A 20,567-nucleotide genomic window follows, 5' to 3' on the forward strand; every position below is an offset into this window, starting at 1 on the left:
AATAGTTGCTGTATTCAGGGGGGCTGGCCTGATCCATCACCCAGCCTCCTGGGGTCCATGCAACAGCTGGCATTTGAAAGCAAAACAATTTCCTATGTGTTTGTCACTTGTTTGCAACTCAATAAGACATCAGGCTAAGTTTACAAACCACTGTAATCCAAAGCAGAATTCTTGTAACTTTTCTGAGGAGACCTGAGGTCTTGGGAGACCAAGGGTGCCAGGACATGTCTGCTTTTATATCCCCGTGGTCTTGTTTAGCCCACAGACTGTGATTAGTGTGCCCTCCTTGCATAATGCATGCTCAGCTTCATCTACATTTTCTCTGGGACTGCCACCGCCGAGATAAATCCTTCGTTTCTCCCCCCACCATTCCTCACTGTGCTCTGGGCTGTTGGAGCATTTAGCACTCCTCCCAACGCTAGTTCTAGTTACAAGCCTCTGCATATTTAAAATCGTTGTGCTGTAAAATCAGGAGAAGAAACAAGTCACTGTGAATAATTCACAACCTTATCCAGGCAAAATTAAAAATATATTTTACCATCAAAGGTCTTCCTTATTTTGCATCTCCACAGATGCAAGTGGCAAGAAGAAAAAGGCATATAAATGGAAAGAAAAGTGAACCCACAAAAAACCTCCCAGTATTTTACTGGATTCCTACTTGGCTAGCTTGGGGTCTGTAATATATGGCCCTGAAAAGCAATTTCCTCAATAAAAAGGAGTTTATCTTTACACGGACTCCATTAAGGTCTGATGCAGGCAGTCACTTGTACACTTCAGTGCATGGAAACCTGCTTTCTCTCACATTTTTTGCTGTTGGAGCAGACAGCTTGAATGCCTGGACTGGAAGAGCAGCCCGAGATTCTTTGAAGGACATGTGCCACACAAGAGGCCATTTGACTCCAATGGAACCATGCCAATTTACCTACCAACTAATTTGTGCATGAATCATATGCACACATCTAATCTCATCCATGTCTCATCCGAGTGTCTGCAGAATGCTTTGGGAAGAGACAGATGGACAGAAACTCCTCAAAGTTCACTACAAACTTCTCAGTGTGGCAAGGCTGGAGGTCAGCTACATTAGAAAAACCAACAGCAACAAACTCTGTACTAAAATTAAGACCCTTCACCACTGCAGAATCCCTCTCACAGATAGTAGTTCTCAAAAGAGAGGCATATAAATGCACACCCCAAAGGGTTAAAGAATGGCAGCAATAGTACAAGACGGGGAAAAAAAAATCAGCAGCAAGTATCAAGAAGAGTTGCTGATTTTCACCCCTCCTTTTTCAGTATTCAGTACTTGAATTGTTTATGCAGCGCCAATAGCAGTGTGTGCACATGGATTAATGGCCCTACAGTACACTCCTGTCATTACTGACATATTCTGCTTGCACACGCAAGCCTCTCTGCAGTCCTTGCATATATATTTTGAATTTTACTTAACTGTTGTTTCAAAAGTCTACCTCATGTTACTGCTTTCACTCATGCATTCAGCACAGGCTGTTCTGGCCATCCCCTCCCCTGCTGCACATGGTCCCTGTCCAACTGCTTGAACTCTTTTCCTGGAGCTCTATCAAATTCCTCCAGTTCCAGCAAGAAAGGATGTTTTTATCTCCTGCATTTGGTTTCATTCTGAAAAAAAAGAGAGGGATCAACACACTCCATTCTCAAACGAAGGTGAGGGGCGCAGGAATGACAGACAGGCTCCCCAGCTAAATGAAGCATATTTATCTTGACGCACACTGGTACACACACGCCGTTGTCAGAGGAGCACAGGTGCACACATATCACAGACGCCGAACTTGCACGCACCGCTCTGAATTCATTTGCGAAGTCTCTTCGTACTCTGGGGATTTTCACACCAGCTGACAGTGAGACAGGCTTTCCTTGGAGGAGCTGCAGCCCGGCTCCATGCAGCCAGCCAGCCTCCACGCAGCGTGACCAAGGTTTGCAGGTTCTGTCCAGTGCCTCCACCACCCTACCACTGACACCCACATAAGAAAACAGCTCAGGTTGCCACCTACCTCCCAGGGTGGCAGAGATGAGGATGTGGGTGCCGTACTTTTTGATGATGGTATCAATGAACTGCTGCGTGGTGGGTCTCCTGCCCAGGAGGCGGATGCTTCTCTGAAACTCAGGCATCAGGGGCAGTGGATTGTGGAGCAGGTCCCTCCGCTCGATGGCTGTGTTCCTCACCTTCCAACGGGCAAACTCCCTATGCGACAACACAGGAACACAACAGGGATGAGGCTTCGAGTCCAGAGGGGCAGGGAGAAGCACCGAGGGCAGAGAAGGAGGGTAGTAAAGGGGACAATCCCGTTGGACACCCCCACATGGATACACAAGTGAGGCCACAAGGCTAGACAGAAGGGCAGGGGGAAGAGAAGAGGAAAAGTGAGACATTACTGCACAATAACAACACACTTTGAGGATCAGGGTCTGGGCTGAGCAGGAGGTAGCCTCAGAGTCTCCAGAGATGTCTGGCAGAGGGCTGCATTTCCCTATAAAAAAACAGCCTGGTCCTTTCACCATTACACATTTTAGGGTCTTGCACTTCTCTATAAAGCACCAAATTCTGGTTTCTGTCAGCAAAAGAGCTGGTCAGTTAGACTGTAGATCCACACCAGTCTGATCATTGTTATGCCCCTGTGTTCACAAGCCTTCCTTGTAGCTATTGCTGTTGTAAAGCAAGGCTGAACGAAACACACTTCCTCCAAACATCTTAATCTTTCGGCACCAGGGAGTACAGCAAAAGGCGATTTTGAAAAACAATACGCTTGATAAACCATCGAAAAAGATCAATTCAGATATAAGCAGAGGCCAGGATGAAAATGGAGGGTTTGTTTGTTTTTCCTTTGTTTTTTTTTAAAAAAACCTTACAAAGCGATTTTCAAATCCCTTCCTTTAAACTGATAGCAACTGGGAAAAAATAAAGTTAATGTTTGCAAAAGCAGCACTTTATTGCAGGTATCCATTTTGAAACAACACCAAGGGAAATGTCTAGAGAAAGCCTTGCACACCTGTGATCTAAAAATCAGGCCTCTAAAATACATCACAGACGAGCACCTAAAAGATGAGAAACCTATTAATGTCCTTTGAAAAATACTGAGCAAGGCCTTCTTAAAAGGCAAAGATATTATTTATAACCACTCTCCTACAACACACCTGCACTATCTTAAGCTATCTCCCAGATAATCGAGTCACAGGCTTCTCTGTCACTTTTCATTTACTTATTCCTGTAATTGAGGTTTAAGACAAAAATTTCATTTAAACAGTAGGAATGACAGTACCTGGCACGGATGCAGCACGTTCCATCAATGTGTGTCAACTAGCCTTGGCAATCCCACTTTGCTGGTAGAGAACCTGACATGCAGGCAGATTTAGGAGATGCTGTAAGTCAGTTGCAAAACCAGGATCGCAAACCAGACCTTTTTTCCCCAGGTTGATTCTACATCCAGTCCACTTTATGTGTGTTGGGTTACTTTACTTAATGCAATTATGCATGTATTTATTTTGCTTGCACCCCTCCACAACACCCCAGGCCGCCTAACAGCAGTTGCGTTGATTAAAATGGCAAAGCGCCAGCTTTTTACTTCAAAAAATCTCCTTACACCTGAGGTAACACCCCCTCTGTAGCTCCTAGGCTTTCACAAGCCAAGTACAAATGCCAAAACAAAACATCCCTCTTATCACATCCTACAAGTCGTAAGTGTCAGACCTTGAAATCTGCAGAACCATTGGCCTTTCCTAGAAAAAACTCAGTCAAAAGGCCAAAAAAAACCCAAATCCAACTCAAAAAAACCCATAGACCAGGAGCTTAACACCAGGAGTGGAGAAAACATAGCTAGACCATTGGCTCTAAGGTTGCCTACAGATAACAAGTACATTAGCCATGTCCAAGTATTCACTGTCTGAGGCAGAAAATAATTTTTTCCTTTGCTGTCCAAGAATAATATAAAAGTCTAATACATAGTATCTGTGAAAGAGAGAGATTTGGGGGACACATAGTTGCTTTTAACAATAGATAGAACGTTAAAAGTAAAGACAAATAGCTTCTCTCTGACGCTACATAGAGAGGTTGCTCTAATCTTTCATGATTAGAGTGGCGATCCCAAACCTGGCTATACAAGGAAATCCCCTTTGCACGAAGAAGGAATCGTCCCTTCAGGATACAGCAGTTACATTGTGTGGGAAGACGCAGCTCTGGGTGATAAAAGAGAGGCAAGTTTTTTATTATAAATAGAGATTCTCATGTTCCTACCATAAAGATCATGACCAGCAAGTGCAGAAAAAATGCCATCTATGCTTCCTCTCCAAAGAGACAATTCTTACTTCCTGTAAAACTCAAGTACCCTTTTGCTCTCAGATTACTGCTTCCTGCAAGTGTCACCAATCAAGTCAGGAGGGATTAGAGCCCACCAGAGCCAGCACGTTTTCAGAAAGGGCTGGGGGAATGCTTCATGTTCCCGGACAAAGTACAGAGAGTTTGCTTTTGTTACTGTGAAGTTATACATTCCAAAGCAAAGACCATGGAGTTGAAACGTGCAACTGTTCAAGTAGGGCCCTATCAACACCCAAGCCTTAGGAGAGCCTCCATTCAGCGTGTGGAGACAGACCGGGCAAACGGTCACAATTAGGACCACGCACTGGAAAGGAGTGGTCAATAAAGATGGGAGAAGGAAGGAAAGGATAACGAAAATTTGGTAAACAGTGTGTTCAAATGGAAAGTGGGTTCATTTTTTACATCAGGTCCAGCATCACCTCATGACACCACTGGCAGGAGGCAAAAGGAGGAGTTTAAAAGAAATCATTGCCGTATCTTCAACCTTGCCTGCTGCCAAGGGACGATTCCAGTCATCGTTCATGCAGCAGACAAGCCCTTAGCAGAATCCACACCTAAAACATCATAGTGAAGATGACTGTTTCCACTCAGTTTTTATGTATGCCATCCCTTCACGGTATCTCCTACTCCTTGGGCATATCATTGAGGTGAAAGCCCAGTTCTGTAGCATCGTCCTAATGCCTGAATGTGTGGCTTTCATAGCTGATGAGAAAAGCTGAGCAAACACGTTACGATGAATAATTTATGCAGCTAACTTAGATGTTTATCTTCTGCTCATAGAATATCCATGAGCCAGTTGCAATTCCCTCTAATTTATGCATTATCTGAATTTACTTAGTGACAGTTTTCAAGCTTTTTTTAAGGTTTTGCATAGTATTTGGCTGTATTCTCTTTGTGTGCTATTGATTGGTTGGGATTGGTCAAGCAAATGATATGGTATTAAGCTTCCTCATTAATGACCACAAATACATTTTAAACTTGGCTTCTGCAGTTCCAGAATATTTTACATTGAAAGCAATCCTTTAAATACTAGCAATGTTCCATGCAACCTATAGAAACCTGTGCTGTAAGATACACTCGAGGCCAAAATCATGGTATAATTTTGGAAAATAGACAACATTAATGCATATGGCTAGTGAAATCACTTAGAATTACTGAGCTGATTAAAAAAAAAGATATTTGCAGGGAACAGTATAGCTCTGTCTTCAGGGAATGATCCAACCTTAACTCCTGAAGTCTGAAAAAACGCCTCCAAGAATAGGTTTACTATTAGCTTTCAATGCTAGACTTGATTGCCTTTTCTGCAGAAACAACTGCTATTGGCCAAAACTGAATCCATTGCACTGGGCTAGGTAAGCATATGCTTGTCTGTTTGCCACCACTCAATCCTCGAACTTATGAATCTTTGGAGGATATACCAAGGTGCTGGATTAATGGGTGCTGTGTACAAAAGGGCACTGAAATCTTTCCTCCAAGAAATCATTCTTGGAGGCCATTTCACTGATCATGGCTTCTCAGAACCACCAGTGACACCAGTCTCAATGCCACTGCCTGGAAAGCACAGGTGAGGCCTCTACAGGTCTCAAGGCACTTTATCAAAGAAATACTAGACTGTTGCTTGCTCATTTTCCAGGTGAAGAAGTTGCAAAGACTTGGCCAGCATTATGACGGCACCCCATGATACAGTTAGGCTTAGTACAGAGTCTTCTCACCCTCAGAGGAAATCCCTAGCAAGGACCTGAACTTCTGCCTGCGGGGAAGCTTTCAAGGGCTTCGGAAAGACGATAAACCTCTTAGCAAGGAAGAGGAAGAGTCTGTATCCCTGATGCAGAGACGGGATAAGGAGAAACTATGACCTAACGTCTGAGTAGTGGGGGAGAGGCACTTGTTTATGCCCTAATGTCTCGCCAGTGTAGACAGCCCATGCTAATGTGGAATGTACCCAGGAAAATGCCTGCCAGGTCAGCGGAGGGGAGTCTATTCTCTAATGCCTGGTGAAAGCCCTGAAGAGCCTACTTCTCTAATGGCTGGAAGGGGTACGAAGTGCTAATGCTTAAAAGGGGAAGGGAGCTGAGGGGAAATAGAGGGATGAAGTACTGCCTCAGGGAGGCAGATATGCATATTTCAGGCCTTCCTCCCTGCCACTGTAAGGGGGCACATTTTATTTTTATATGGTTATATCTGGGAAAATACTTGCCCCTTCAGAGTTTGCATTAATGAGCTTGCCATCGAGGCCATGCATGTCAGAGACAGAGGGAGCCACTACAGATGTCTCAGTGCTCATTAGCACTATGACCCCTCCAGGGAAGCAGAAAAAAGTGGGAAGAAAAGTCAAAAGGCTGGAATAGGTATATCACCCAGACCCCTCACTGCACCAGCAAAGAGGCTAGGAGAATCCAAGGGTATGAGCATCTCTACACAGGGAGAGAACTCTGAAAGAGAGAGGCCGTCGGAGCAAATTAAATTCTCCATCTTCAAATGGCCACGACAACCAAAGGACATAAGTGAAGAAACAAGTTCAATGCAGACCTCAGGGCTGGTGCTTGAAACCTGAAAGAAATTTAATGCATTAAACAAAGATTGTGATAGAGTCTGTTTAAAATAGCAAAAAGGAAAAAAGCAGAGTAGGAAGACACCAAACAAAGCCTGCAATTGTCATGCTAACTAGAACAGTCCAACACTTCCCACTGCTGGATATATTGCCTTCAGAGCATGCATGGCAGTCCGTGCATCCCACTGATGCCCATGCTCAGCAAACAGAACCAGCCCCACCACTCCCTGGGAAGCGGGCAAGAAAGCACCAGCTCCTTTCTGTTCAGTTCTTTATCTTTTGTATAGATCATAGCTCAAAAGCCATCAACTACTCCCCTCAGTGAGGAGCAGACAGAGCCTTTCCAAAGGCAACACCCTCTTCAGTAACAGCAAGATACAAATGCTACTTAATGTCCTCTGCCTGGCATATTGCACACATTGACTCTCTGATGTCTCTGACTGAGGATCCTACTGACAGACAGCTCGTAGAGTCTTCTTGCTCTCTTGGATTTTGGTGTACATACAATGGCATCTGCCTAGACATGTCTCTGCCCCTTGTTTTCATCCAAGCACCTCACAGTCATTCAAACAGACATTTTTGGATGCCCTTATGTACGTTGCAGACAAGCATTGTTAGCTGTTAGAATGAGTGTGAACCAAAGCAGACAGATTCTAGTCCTCGTCCAGGTGAAAAACAACTTTTGTGTTAGCATCAGGAACTTAGCCTGAAGTCCTTCAGAATCCTCCAAGACGCTCCTACAATAGAGCTGTTGGTTTGGGGGTTTTGTTTTGTCTTTCCTTTCTCAGCCTAACTGTCCTAGCCCTGGGCTTCACAAAGCAATAGTCATCTCCAGTCTTCAAGGCCACAGCTCCTCCAGGCTGCTGTGAGCCCTCGGCTCTGCGAACAGCGCCATGAGGGCAGAAGACGAGCACAACCACAGCACCATGACGTGTGGCTTTTACTGCCAGACCCGGCTTCATGCGAGTCTGGACCGGGTAGCCGTGATTGCGGTGGGCTCGGGGACATTTCAGTTCCAGCCCGTGCCCTCCCAACGCCGGACGGCCCCAGGCTGAGCTGCTGTGGGGGCTTGGCCCAAGGGACCCCCACCCCTTCCCCCACTGGGCTGGGGACAGAATGGGGAGAAAAAGGCCAAACCCGCGGGGTGGGCTAAGGGCAGTGTGACAGACTGGCACAGGGAGCGGACAGCAACAGCAACAACACTGACAAGAAGAATGTACAAGACCAAGCGAATACCCGGAGCAACTCTCACCGCCCAGTGCCCTGCGCACTCCCAGCTGCAATTCTGCTCCCCCCGGGCAGACCCGCCTCAGACCCCAGCGTGATGTCACTGGCAGCAAACCCCCCGTGCTGGGGCAGTTCAGGTCAGCTGGCCCGGCCATGTCCCCGCCGGGCTTCCCAGGGGAATCAACCCCATCCTGGCTGAAGAGGGACAGCAGGGCGATGTGCCTTTAGAAGGTCCCTTGGCCTCCTCTCTATCTAGGCCAGCACAAAGAAGTCGGTCTTCAAAGCTAAGCTTTTCAAAGGATCTACAAGAATTGGTTTCCTGTGAGGGTTTGGCATTCATCCCCCTAATCTATTTAAGAAAACTCCAGTACATAGATTCAAACTAGTTCCAAATTAGACAGAAGATGAAGCTCTGCTGTAAGAAAAAAAAGATAAAAAAAAAAAAAATCTAATTCTGGAGAAGTATGAAAAAGAAGTCATTTAAGCTGAAAGTCTGACAGCATTTTGCATAACAACCAGGCAAGCAGACAGGCTGACATATGACAGCTGACAGGTGAATAAGATAAATAAATTGAATATTGATCTATTGATAAATGCTGCACTGTCTGCAGCAGTTTTATTCCTATGGGGCATTTACCTGGACAGGACTGAACCCAAGGAGAAGACCATCAGTGTTTACATCGTTCAACAGAATCATATGGCAAAAATAAAACAGCGCTGTTGAACTACTTCTTCCCCGATCTCCACAGGACAGTGGAAGAATCTTCTGCTGTTTTTTCATTGGTCTATACTTTGGCCATGTGCTCGGTGTTGGCGGAGATGTCTGAAGCCTCAACTATTTCCCCTTTTCTGGGCAATCATTTCAGCATGTTGGATTTTCCTGTTACAGTGTTTTGTTTTCATCTCCCTGACATTTTTCTTAAAAATATTAAATTGTTTCAGGGTTGAAAACTTGGAGGGTTTTTCGCAGAATGAGAGGGAGGCAAATAATAGATGCAGAATGACATGAAGTTTGCAAGAAGCACTAGAGATGCCCTTTCTAACAGCAGCCTACTTAAGCCTTGTCCACCCTGCAGACTTGCTTCTAAGTAGTTCCCATTACCGTTAACACCATTTCAGCTGTTTTCAGCATTGGGCTGACGGCACTTCTAAGCCACTACCAGTTACATAGTGGTTGATACTAGCTGCTAGAAGCCGGAATGACATCTCTAGCAGAGCTCCCAGCATTGTTAGCACCACTCCAGCTAAACAAACATTATCAACAATAGGAAATGTTCTGTTCTGTTGCTGTTTTCTTCCTAAAAGGTTACCGAAACCAGACATGGTTTATTAAGCTACTGAAGAAACTATTCTAACAGGCTGCAGGGTCCTGCGCTCCAAGCACTGGAATGGACTATCTAGACACACCCATTCCTTCACTGTGAATTATGATAAAAATCACAAGGAATGCAGCCAGAACAATTCTCCACTAAAATACCTGAGGTAGCCTAGAGAAACTCATCTATGAAACAGGCATTTTGAGTTCTACAGTTATGCTTACAACACTGCTATTATTTTCTTAGCATGCTCTCTTGGATTTACGTTGCTATGAGTTTGACCCAGAATTCAGGATCAAGCAGATCCTGGGAAGTCAAGAGGCTGTCAAGGAGACGCTTTCAAAGAACAGTACTTTTGAAGCAACAGATGGAAACATCTGAGTCATTGAAGGAACTTTATATAGTCTTGAGGAAACCTGGGATAATTGGTACTGTTTTAGGTTCTCTTCTCCGAACTTCTTCCAGTTCCCTTCTTGTACACTTCTTAGCTCAACACATGATCCTTGTCCAGGGAGCCGATAGCATACATCAGCCAATTGGACTTAGCCAACAACAGGTTGGAAGGGAAGCTAAGACACAGAATGGTGAGACAATTAACTAAGGCTGTGTAGGAGCATGGGGCAAAGACAGAAAAAGGCCTCAAATTGTTCAGTCTTGTGCTGTAGCAACTGAAAGAAAACAATCACCAAAGACAGGATCTTTTCACACTGAAGTATTTGTTTGGACTCTAGTAGGTTAGAGGATTAAACTCTTCATGAAGTCCCTCCTCATGGCTAAACAGTACATGAAAGGATATAAATCTGTTACTTTTGAAGCAAAATTGAAATGGAAGATGGGTAGACAGATTTTAATTTATAGACCAGACAACAATTCACCCAGGGGAAGACTGACCCACATTAAGTCATGGTGAGCACTCTTTACTCCCTGGGGTCCCTCAGCGAGCTAGGCTTGCCCTGTCCCAAAATTCACCATCTACACCAGGTCACGATTGCCTACCAGTGTTCATATGAGCATGAATGAAAGGCTGTAACAAGAATATAGTTTGGAACAAGTAATTTCATTAAAATGCACTTGCTTCATTTCCTGAAGATATAGCTGTGTGGACTACAGGGGTTTTTTTCCTAATTTTAGCTGTAGCAAGCTGATAACCTCAGCCTGAGACACCGCAGCCCCAAGCTTTGCTCTTTACTTATCATGATTCACAGTTAACTCAGATGAAAAAAAACTGTGGGACTTGAACCTTAATTTTCATGCTACAGGCTAGGGTACCTGGCTGCTGCACTACTAGGAACTTCAGCACAGCATTTGTCTATACTGGGAAAGCAAGTACCACAAATTTGGCCTTGATTGCCCTTTTTCCTCAAAAAGCACAAAATTTTCCTCCAGCACAGCATGCAGCCATGTTTCAAAACTTGAACTGTTGTTAGAAAATGGAGCCATCACCCTCCTCTGGTCAGTTGTGCTACTCACTTGGCGAAGGCTCAAATTCACCTTGTCAGGAGGAAAAAAAAAAAAGTGATCTTTAAATGCAAAGCCTGTCCTACCGCCTACACCCGGCTGTGCCCTCAGGGCAGTCCTGGCAGAGATAGCCGGACAGAGCTACCATGCTTGTGGGCTCAGAAAGAGCAGGTAGTGATGGGAAAGCTGTCCCCTCTCACCCACCCCCTCGTCCCTGAGTCATTCTCAGCTGATGGAGACACTGGCGATCACATAAGGCTGGTGCTGGTGGGTGGCTTGGATGCTAAGGCAGCCAGTTGGCAAGGCCACCTGTTCCCATCAGGGATCTCCTGCTGTAGGCCAGTTGAGGGCTTTTGTCCAGGTTAAGCAAAGTGAAGGGGGTCGATACCCTTCCCTCCCAGGGAATATCCTCCAGATAAAAGAGCGTGCTCCAGGCTGCATATAGAGAATAGGCAGGGAAATCATGACTTGCAGAGATGCGAGAGGACAGAGGGACCAATCGCTGTCTGCTCCAAAAGGCGTGCCCAGATCCAACACAAGGTCAGCAGCTTCAGAACAACCCAGGAGATGTGATGAGGACTGGCATCCTTCACTACCCATGCCATTGCAAGGGATGTTGCAGAAAGCATTTCAGTACATGGAGGAGGTATGAGTGCAAGCGAGTAAAATCTGTTCTGTTGTAAAGTAAAACCATCCTCCACTCCCACACTGGTTCTTGCTACTTGATTCCTATATTATTGTGAAATTATTTGCTCCAAGGTGGTTTAAAGAGAAAACAGTGGTTCCTCCTCACAGGTCCTGGGGACACCCATTTCTGTGCCTTCACCCTAAGAGCCGCACCTCAACATCCCTGTGGTTTTCAAGCTGTGCTGTTACATTCAGGCCACTAGCCAAGGATTGCTATTTTGATAGTGATATCTAACAGCAGAGATACACACGGTGGTCATATGCAGAGACTGTCTCCTCTCAGCACAGGATTCAGATGGTATCTGGGCCCGAAATTCCTAGCAAAAGGTATAAGGTGAGAGGTGAAGGGCTAAAAAAATTAGGCTGCAGAGTATAGCTGCAGCAAAATTCAAGCCATCCATAATCAGAGACATTTGTGCTTTGTTCAATATTAAAAAAAACTGTCCCAAAAAGCCTATGGCATTTCAAAATTACAGTAAAATTTAAGAAATTTTCTCTAGAAAAAAGGTGACCCATTTCCTCAGACTGCATCCCTCTTTAGCAAAAAAACTGAACACCTGCAGTGAGAAAGCCTTGAACACTCCCTGGTTGCTCCAAAATCTCATTTCAACAAAAATCAGTTTTGATGTATTTAATTTTCATTCCTAGTCATGCCATTTCAAACTCAGACATGTTTTGATGGAGGAAATAAAAAGACTACAATAAAATAAAAAAAAAAAATCACAAACTCTTCAAGAAAGGCAATCTTTTTGCATGCCGCAAAGTGGCCTGCAATAAAAAGACAACCATGCTTTTCATGCAACATTTCATAAAGGAAAAGCTTTATTTTTGTCTTGTCCTATCCAGGGAACAGAAACTAGTGAATGCAGATGCTTTTGTTTTCTGGGACCTGTTTGTGAAGCTTTGAAGTGCTTGGTTATTCAGGCACGTGCTTAGCAATTTCCCAATCATGAGTCATGTTTCCTTTAGATGTTATTCGTGACTTTGATGCATGGATCTCAAAGCACTTTTAAATAAATGTGTCACTGTAGACAGAGAAGCTAAGGCACCAAGAGATGAACAATTTTTCCAGGAAAAGATCTAGCATACAGCACAGACATGAACAACACTAACCCAGATCTGGAGCCAAGACAAAGCATTTCCCCAGCAAGAACTAAGGTAGATAGAATCATTTAGGTTGGAAAAGACCCTTAAGCTCGAGTCCAATCATTCATCTAACGCTTGCAGATAATGGAGGGGTCATGGCCATACTTGCTTCCCCAGACAGCTGTCCACTTTGCCTGTGCCAATAAACCCTCCTGCTCCAGGTCCTTGGTGCATGCTCAGGGCTCAGTTCGGCACGGTGCACTGCTTCCCACATCATACTCCATAATGCCAAGGGTAGCAGTGGCAACGTACAAACACAACCCTACATCGGGCATGGAGAAGCAGGGCCAGAAGTACATGTCTTTTAAAATCACCACTGCTTGTAAATCCCTGAATCCCAGCCCTTCGGGGAGGACTCAAGAGCAATGTGCTTCAAAACTTGAAGCAGAATGAGCTGGAGTCATACCACAAGGAAAGTGCTGGACCTGTTCTATAGCAAGAGAGAGAGGGATCAAATGCACACTCGTGGCATTTCTCATCTACAAAGTAACAGAACCCCAAAGGCTGTGAAATCAATCTAATGAAATGCAAACCACTTCCTTCAGGAAGGTTATCTTGATTGCCAACTCTGTCGTGTTTAAACCAGAAAGAATGTGCCAGTCTGGAAGAGAAGGTTGAATACCTCTAAGGTCTCCAGCAATGCTAGTCGGTACCACTTCAGGTTATGCCTGTCTGAACTCCTGCAGTTTTATTAATATATCACAGCCAGATGATACAGGAGACTGTTTCAGTGTAAAAAGGACCACCAGAATGCTTCCTTACCTCACTGCACTCCAAACACACCTAGAATAGCTAAGAGGGGTTGTTATATACATGCTGTGGGCATACAATCTGCAGCGCGGTGGAATTCAGTGCAAGGGCAGTACGTGCAAGCTGCTAACTGCCCCACAACGCACACAGAGCCACACAGCATCCGTCCTCTTGAATCACTTCATTCAGCTAGAAAGCGAAATCCACTCACATGCTAAGGTCCAGACGTGAAATTCAGGTCCTGGAGAAGTTAAGAGCAAAAACTCCCCAACTTTAGCACAGGCAGTCTCAAAGCCCAGCAGGTCTCTGGGCTATAAGCATCAAAATTCAGGGCTTGGGACAGAGGGCTGGAGCTGAGCCCTACAGATAAACAAAAGGCACAGTGCCCTTCCCTGAACACAGGGCTCTCTCCTGGAGGTCAGGGTAAGGCCAGTTGCAGAAATTTATAGCCTCAGCATTCAAGGTCTACTTAGGGAAAAAGAGAACTCACCTGTGTGGAGAGTGTTGGTGGGTTTTTTTTGTGGGGTTTTTTAATTTATTTTTTTTTACAAGGGGGGGGTGTTGTTTCAGGTTTTTTTGGAGGGGAAGGTTCGGGGTTTTTTAAGTTTAGTAGGGAGTGAAGTAGAGGGTGAAGGGGATTGTTCTTTAGTAAAGGCTCCTATGTCTCAGATTTTCATTTTGGCTTGGCAGGTATTTCCTTTGTGCTTTTATTGTGGCTCGGGAATTCTTTGCTGAGTCTGTGTGGGAGCTTCGATGGGGTTGGCTCTTCTCCTTTTGCCTGCGCTGCTTGCTTTCATGATAGGCTTTTTTGTCTGTGCTAAGTTAAAGTCAGGATCTCTCTGAGGCAAGGTACTAGAAACTTCGTCTGGGGGGATCAGATGCCGCAGAAAAGCTACGGAGAAGACTTCCCCTCATGCCTGTTTCAGAGGGTGAGGACTGGGCAAAGTAAAAGCACCAGCTCCTCTGCTAGCTAAACCCACACATATGGCTGAATAAGGGATTTTGCGCTATTGCACATCTGAGCCTCTGCTCAGAAATGATGAACTGGACCCCAGAATTTTGAAGCACATGCATATGTATATATTTATCTACTGAACAAAACAACAATATCTGCAATGCTTTTTATTTGCCTTCTGGGTTCTGAGATTTAAAGACTCATATTTTCTGGCTTTTCTTTGCAATCCTAAACGACAGCCTATTCTTATTTTTTAAATGGAAGTTGTGAGTTATACAATAATATGATTCAAGCCTGGAGTACTTAAAGAAGACACGAAAAAAGCTAGTATGAATCCCCCAACTCTTACAAACACGGGAGGGAAAAAACATTTTAAACATAACTGTGCAGTCCAGTAGAAAGCTGGTCCCAGCGTCTCCTGCTACTGCCTGGAAACCTCACAACTCCCAGTGCCTGAGCAAGAGTCAAGAACAAGGCAGGCAGGTCAAAGTATAGTTATCCCCTGGGGTACAGTCATACCCTCTCCTGGACTAGGGTAAACTGCCAGACTAGCTGAGCTGCCGGTCAGGCCAGCAGGATGCTTTTTTAGCCCTCCCCTCCACGCCGAGGCACTCCGTTTTCTCTCTTCTGATCTTTGGTAGAGTTGCTTTCCCTCTTCACGCTTCCCAGTCCTCCTTTCTTTTTTTCTCTCCCCCAGCTGTTGCATTGTGCTGAGCAGAAGAGATTTAGGGTCCTACAGACCATATTCTTCTCATTATTCATAGAACCTGATGTAAACTTAGACTTGTTCAGGGCAGGGGCTGTTGCAAGGCTGATGGGGGGGAGAGAAGCATCCTACAACTGCCTACAGTGGGAGGAAGCAATGATACGGCCCTGTGCAAGAGCATCACCCAGAGGCCTCCACACTAAGTGCATGTTTATCTCGCTCAAACATTGTCTCTGCAGCAGACCTGTCTGTCCCTGCTCCTCGTACTGTTACTGGCAAAGCCCGACTGCTGGAGAATTTGCTGATCTCCGGGTATAAGACACAGTGACTTCACACTACGGTGTCTTTTTGCAGCTCTAATATTGCTCCTGTTTTAACTTCCTCCCAACAGGAGATACACTGGGTGTTGTCACGTCTCTGAGCCTCATTCTCCTGCCTGCCCATCCCCGCTTGCCCCACGTCTCGCCGTGTTCGGAAGGGCAGGTAGTGGCCGTATTTAAAGCCTCAATCTTCCTGAGCACTGAACCGTTACAAGCAGCGCGCTCATCAGCAGTGCCGAGTTTCACTGACTGATTGTTTTCTGATTCTGTTTGGCGTTTTATCCTGGCTGCATAGAAAACTTATTATAAAATCATGTTTGTGTTCCATAGATTATATCTGTGGCTCACTGCAGTGGGAGTATGAGGCATGACAGAGTCGGAGGGGCATGGCTGATGAAAGCCCCCGCCAAGGTGACAGGGGCCAAGCTACAGTGCAGTCGCAGTGCTTGCAGAGAGGAAAACAGGAGCCCCTTGATCAGCCCTGGGTTATCCCAGGGGTCATTTCATCTGTTGCAGTTCTCCTGACCAGATCTGTGCCACACGCCACAAAGAGATGTTCTAAACACAGATTAGTTTTACATCAGATGACTGCAACCGTCCCTGCTGCTATTAAAAATCTGTTCATCTTTCCCCCAGATAGCCCCAGGCTAGAGCCTGCCATCCAGTCACACCTGTATCGAGTCCAACAGCCTGTGGTAGAACTAGAGAGAATTATAATTTAGGTTTTCAGTTGTTACCTGAGTTCTGGGAGCAGCCAAGGCCTGGGAGATGCGGTCTGCAAAGAGACCACCCGTACTGTCCTAGAGGACTGTAATTCTTCAAACGGCAAATGCTGTGCCTGGCAGAGTGGGAGGTGGGACACTGACCCTGGAGGGTCCTATCAGACCCATGTTCCTTGGGTTGTGATACGAGATGCTAAAGCCTCTCTTTCCTTCCACCATCTTCCACGTGAGCCAAAAAAATGGTGCCCTGCGAGATCAGCTAGACATGGCAGCAGAAAAGACACCCTGTGTTGGGTATGCTACAAAAATACAGCCAACCCTTTTCTAACCATGCTTTTCCCATCTTCCTCCTAGCTACATTTCCTGAATGCCTCCCAGCAATGCACAGAGCAGTATTACTAGCATCTGGCTGGTGGCATTCAACCTTCCTTCCCTTGGCCTCTCTCCTGGGGAGAGCTAAACATGTGGGCTAGTGTTTTGTCAACTGCTTGAGACAAACATTCCCAAAACAGGAAACGATCAAGTAGAAAAGCAAAGTATCATCTCTAGAGGAACAACTAGACATGGCTTGTTGGAGAGGTGGAAAAAAGTTATGGCCTCCCTCTCACCAGAATAGATTCTGGTCTCTAAAGCATGCATTTCTGGAGGGGTCTCCTTGATTTCACCCATTCCTGAGGACAGACAGATCTGCCAGATTCTCCTGCTAACTTCCGCTGCTTGTCTAAGAGCAAGCAGTCCCCCCTCGTTCACACATTGCGGGTGTTGGTGGTGCAAGAGGCTTCACATCAGCGGCGCTGGCCATCTGGAGCAACCCTCACGCACCGCTGCATCTCCTCAGCTCTGTTCCATTTCAGTCTCAGCTGAAATTATCTCTTTTTTTCTCTCCTCCTATGCCTGTGACTCTCATATTTTCTCCCTCATACTGTCTCTGCTGCTATTTATGATTTATTCTCTGTAACGGTCCTATTTAATGCTGCAGAATGTTTGGGGAGATGGTTTCTGTGGATGATGTTGTAGAAAGTAAAGGGGTCCTGTCATTTACCCATCACAATGGAGCTGGCTAAACACATTCCAGCATCTTGGGTGGTGGAAATCTCACACCAGCACCCTGGATGCTTTGCTGCTCAATACAGCCTGGAGCACAGTGTGAAATGGTCACGGTACCTTGGAGAACCTTGTCAAGGAGAGGCTTATGGGGACTTCTGGCTAATGTAAGCAGCCCTCAGAATCAGACTGGGGGCTCGTCTCCTCACAGTGAGCTCACAGCATCACCTTACTCCAAATAGACTGAATGCCCTTTCCTGACGGAGCAGCTTGGGATGTTATGGGTGCTATCATACAGTCTTCATCCAGGGTGGTCCATGCTCTTGAGAGCCCCTGGTTCCTATGGTCTGACCATTTCTGGAAATGCTGGGATCTGCAGGAGTCAGATCCACAGAGCACGATGAGTCTGTGAGGCTTCTTCCTACATTGGGATTTTTTATCATGCAAACGCCATGCTGCAGCTGGTTCTGGGAAGGCCTCTGCCCACACACTAAATAAATTCTGGTGTGGTGCGCTGCTTCTCTATGGAAACCGTACCCTGCATTTCTCTCTATAGGATTTTTCTCATTTCAGGCTCCATAATAAATTAACGAGAAGATGTTTTCGTTACACCAACCATAGGAGAGACTCTTTTCTGTACTCGATTAATCTTTAGTGATCTATATTAAATATTTATCTGAAGAAACGAGGCCTGTATTGCAGCAACATTTTCTATTATGAGACTTTATCATATCAAAAGATATTTTCCTGACGCTGACTCTTTCATACATACCCAGCCAGAATTTCCGATGGAAGGGCAGCCTTTTTTTTCTTTTTTCTTTCTTTCCCAGTGACCTTTTCCCTCCATAACAAGCTGCTGATATGTTAGAATTTACTGGGTTATAAACATTTTTTATCGAGTAGGAGGAAGCTGGGTGATTTGGCATCAGCTTCACTAATAAAACCCAGGGGAGAGGCTGTGATGTTTGACACCAATAAAGGCATGGAAGAAGCTGCAGCCTTCTGGGATGCTGGTCACGAATGACAAGGGGCGTGAGTGAGTGTCAGTCACGTAGCTTCGCTCTGCTGAGGCACTTCTGGAAGGAGGCCAGCTTGCTGGCACAGAAGAGGGAGCTGGGAGGGACCTGGTAAAGGGCTCCTCTGTTCTTTCCCAGTGGTACAAAAATTGTGCGATCTATCACGCGGAGCAGTGAACTGGGGTTCCTAAACCCTCTTTTCCTGCAACTGGGAGGTGAAGAGACACTGCACAGTTGAGATATCTAAGAAAGTATGAGAATCTTGATGTTGGGTTCAGCACTGGTCGTACAAGAACATGGAGAACTCACATCATAGTTCAATCTTGAAACAGAATTATAACTATTTTTATTGAGGTAGTTCCAAAAGGAAACCCAGACTCTGCTTGTGGTGCCAGGTGCTGAATAACAACGCAGCAAAAAAGATGGTCCAAGTTCATCAAGAGCTCACAGTCTAATATGTCTCTGCCTCCTAAGGGAGCAGTGATTTAAACTGGTCAATAACTAACTCATTCCACAAAAGCCTGAATAAATCATCTGATGACTAGATATACACACATTATAAATGTTTAGTTCTGATAATATATGACTGAGCCGTTATTTTGACAAATAGCTAGTGAATAATATATTTGATGAACTGCATAATATTTTACTAATGATTAATTTATTCATTCGAGACAAACAAACAAAAACCCAGCCTTTTCCTCAGCTATCATAAGGAACTCTAAGTAATGGCTGCAAAGAGCTTTGAGATCCCTGAATGAGCCGTGTCTGTTTTTTCTCATTTTATCATTGTGTATTTCTAGTGATTTATTACCAGGGATAATAAATTCATGGCTTATGTTATGGACAGCCTCATTTAAGGTTATGACAGATCCTCTTCAAAAGCTCCTGATTTTGTAATGCGCACTAAAATCTGCAGGAATTTGGCATTTAGGCAGTTAAATACCCACACGAAGTGCTTAAATACCTTTTTTAAGTCTGGGTGAAGCTTATCTGAAACATCACCTGCTTCTTCTGACTGGAGGCAGAAGTGTTGTGGTTGGGGATAGTTTCAGTAGGGCTAGGGACTACAGGACAGTGGTCTGTAAGGTTTAGTTGAGGATTGCCCTGGATGTAGTTCCCCCTCACTGTTAATCCCATTCAGAAATATAATTTCTGTGAGTTCACAGAGAAGATAAAGGACCAAAGAGCGGGAGCGCTTCCTCAGAGCTTTTCTGCAAAGGCGCACTGATTGATTACAGATTGGACGCTGCTCCAACTTCCTTTCCTAAATGAAAAATTGAGAGCTCTTAAAAATTGAATAAAATATGCCATTCTAAGAAGGATTTCCACTGGCATGAGTACAATAGGAGGTAGTAGTGGGCTGCTCAATATTTCTGTGTGTAGTGGCTAATCCTTTACGACTCAGTCCCTTTGCACTGTCCCTGTGGCACCTAATGATAACTCATCTGTAATTGGTAAGGGCTTCAGTTTTGTGTCTCCAGACAAAGCTTAAATCGCTCACATTTGGGAAAGCTCCGACTTCAGTTGCAGCTGGAGCCATCCAGGAGATTATTCCTTTTTGTAGCTACTTTCAGGGCTGCAGAATCTGGCTTTGTTCCATGCTGGAAGAATCTGGAACGGCTTGTAATGTTGTCACTAGACAAAATATTGTCAAAATAGCTCATTTCTTAACTTTCTCTTTTGCCATAGTCACTAGTGACCAGAGAGGCCAGGACTTCAAAATGTGTTGAATCCAATTGATCAGTCTGAAACACTATACTACTAACAAAATAAAGCATTTTGACAAAATCTTACCTTGAAGAAAATATTTTTCTACCTTACGGAGACAATTTCATTACACCTAAAATGCAAAGACTTTGCGATCTTGTCAATTGCCTTCCACCATCCTTGTGGAACTACCCCAGATCTGCTCCCCCTTTGGTGCACAATGCCCACCACTATGGGTGAAAATCCCACCCGAGTGGTACCAACTCTTGCAAGACTCTGACAGAGAGCCGAGCTGTTTCTATTCCAGCTGGCAGACAGCAGCTGTGCATCTGAAGTCTTCACCTTCGGATGCTCATCCACAGTCGTACGGTAGACAGTCACCAGTGGAGCTGGCGTGTTCAAGTGCAGAGATAAAGCACTGTCTTTTTTAAAAGACATGATGCAAATATCTCAGTCCCCAGGAGTGAAAACAATAAACTTATTTTTATGACTCTTCTGCAGAAGAAAATTAAGTCCAAACACAGTTTGCAATTATGCTGTAAGCTTATTATATAGTAGCATTCAGTCTCTTCCACACTCTGAGTTTCTCCTTTGTTATATGCGAGAAGAGCCGATAG

At 44.9% G+C, this 20,567-nt stretch overlaps 1 protein-coding gene across 2 annotated transcripts in view; it reads right to left on the reverse strand.

Moving 5' to 3' along the window:
* The window catches only part of BRINP1 (BMP/retinoic acid inducible neural specific 1), a 94,622-nt gene that overhangs the window by 33,124 nt on the left and 40,931 nt on the right, over nt 1–20,567 (reverse strand). Inside the window, exon 3 of one of the 2 annotated variants that reach the window (XM_075439509.1) lies at nt 2,025–2,215. The exons of the other annotated variant lie outside the window; for it this stretch is intronic. Within the exon in view, the coding sequence (XP_075295624.1) occupies nt 2,025–2,215 (191 nt within the window). The remainder of the gene's footprint in view (nt 1–2,024; nt 2,216–20,567) is intronic. 2 annotated transcript variants of the gene reach the window in all.

The sequence above is a fragment of the Opisthocomus hoazin genome, chromosome 19, assembly GCF_030867145.1.
Source record: "Opisthocomus hoazin isolate bOpiHoa1 chromosome 19, bOpiHoa1.hap1, whole genome shotgun sequence".
Taxonomy (NCBI): Eukaryota; Metazoa; Chordata; class Aves; order Opisthocomiformes; family Opisthocomidae; genus Opisthocomus; species Opisthocomus hoazin.